The sequence below is a fragment of the Rhincodon typus genome, chromosome 15 (genome assembly GCF_021869965.1).
Source record: "Rhincodon typus isolate 14 chromosome 15, sRhiTyp1.1, whole genome shotgun sequence".
NCBI classification, from domain to species: domain Eukaryota; kingdom Metazoa; phylum Chordata; class Chondrichthyes; order Orectolobiformes; family Rhincodontidae; genus Rhincodon; species Rhincodon typus.
In genome coordinates, this window is record NC_063346.1 from 3,303,776 (window position 1) to 3,305,570 (window position 1,795).

General features: G+C 45.0%; 1 protein-coding gene across 1 annotated transcript in view; it reads right to left on the reverse strand.

The window, feature by feature from the left end:
- Window positions 1-1,795, reverse strand: part of LOC109927885 (carboxylesterase 5A-like) — a 39,449-nt gene that overhangs the window by 4,928 nt on the left and 32,726 nt on the right. Inside the window, 1 exon segment of the mRNA XM_048605942.1 lies at window positions 1,502-1,651. Coding sequence (XP_048461899.1) covers window positions 1,502-1,651 — 150 coding nt within the window.

The window sequence follows — 1,795 nt, forward strand, 5'->3', positions numbered from 1 at the left end:
CAGCTTTCCTGCTCCTCTGACGCTGCTTGGCCTGCTATGTTCATCCATCTCTACACCTTGTTAACTCAGTGGGTCATACTCTCAATTTTAATTTGAAAGATGTGGGTTAGAGACCCTCTCTAAATATGTGTGTCGATAATTCAGACTGAGATTCCAATTCAGTGATAAGGGAGTGCTACTCTGTTGAAAGTGCTGTCTCTCAGTGAGATATTGAACTGGGGTCCTGTTCATCCTCCAGGTGATGTCAAGGCAAGATTTTGAAAGGCAGCAGCTGGGAACCTGGACATTACCCCTCCCACAAAGAGCACTGCTTCACAAATCATCAAACAGGCAACTTTTCTCTTGGAAGTTTAGGACTGGTTGCTGTGTTTCTTGCTTACAATAACAGGTACTAAGGGAGAGGCCAACAGAAACCATAGAGGAGTAAAGAAAGTACAGGGGCTGAGCTTAAGGAAGGAATGAGAGGAGCAAAGAGGGGACATGAAAAGTCACAGAGGAGATGCACCAGGATGTTGCTCAGAACGGAGCATTTCAGCAATGGAGAGACATGAGGAAAATGCAGGAAAGTTGGATCAAAAAGTTCAGCCATGATCTCATTGAATAGTAGAGCAGACTCGATGGACCAAATGGCCTACTCCTGCTGCTACCTCTAATGGTCTTAAGAGAGACTGGATAAGCTCAGGTTGTTTTCTTTGGAGCAGGTTGGGGGTGGGGGGCGTGGTGGTGGGAGCCTGATAGAGGTGTGTAAGATTAAGAGGGGGATGGACAGGGTGGATAGAAAGCAGCTGTTTCCCTTGGTCAAAGGGTCAATAACAAGAGGGCATCATTTTAAAGTGAAAAGCAGGAGTTTAGAGTGGACTTAAGGAGAAACCTTTTCATCTAGAGGGTGTCGGTGTCTGGAATACAGTGCCTGGAAGGGGAGTTAAGGTGGGAAAACTCACACACTTTAAAAAGTACTTGGGTGTGAATCACAGAATTTTTTTACGGTACAGAGGAATGGACACTTGAGGTGTCATAACATTCAAGGCTATGGGCCTAGTGTAGGGAGTAGTATATTTTTAGCAGTACAGACTTGATGGGCTGAACGGCCTGTTCTGTACTATATGATTCTACAAACAGTGACCACATTTCAAAAGAGCTTCATTGGCCGTAAAGCATTTTGAGATGTCCTGAGGGCTTGAAAGGCACTATATAAATGCAAGTTCTTTATTTCTGACCCTCAAAAACCTATCATATGGCAATCTAAACACTCAGTGCCACCAGACTATTTAACCTGTGAAGCCATCACAGTTATCCCTCACTGTGTATAGATGACGTTAACCAACCTACTCAGATAGTGACACTCCTCTGGATCAGGTGGGGCTTAAACCCCCCCAGGCCTCCTGGCTCAGAGATAGGGACATTACCACTCTACCACAAGAGCTTATCGCTGTGCAGATATCTTTTAAATTAACCTAAGCCACATGTAATATGGACCCTATAGTTCTGTGAAGCTCCTTACCGAGTAACGTATTAAAAGCAGGAACGAAGGGCCCTCCGAAGACAAAGGATAGCTCAGCTGAATGAGGAGCTTTCTTAAATTGGGGTATTCTTTGTTCATAGTAACTTGCTCGGTGCTGGAACTCATACAAAAACACAGGGTTCCCAGCATCTGCAAAAACAACATTGGAAAGAGGGACTGAAACCTCAGCAGGTCAAAGCAGACACAATGCATTCACAGCAATGCTAACCCCAGTCTGAAATCCCAAATGGGCCCAAACCCCTTCCCGTTCACTCCCACTGTATACAATCCTGA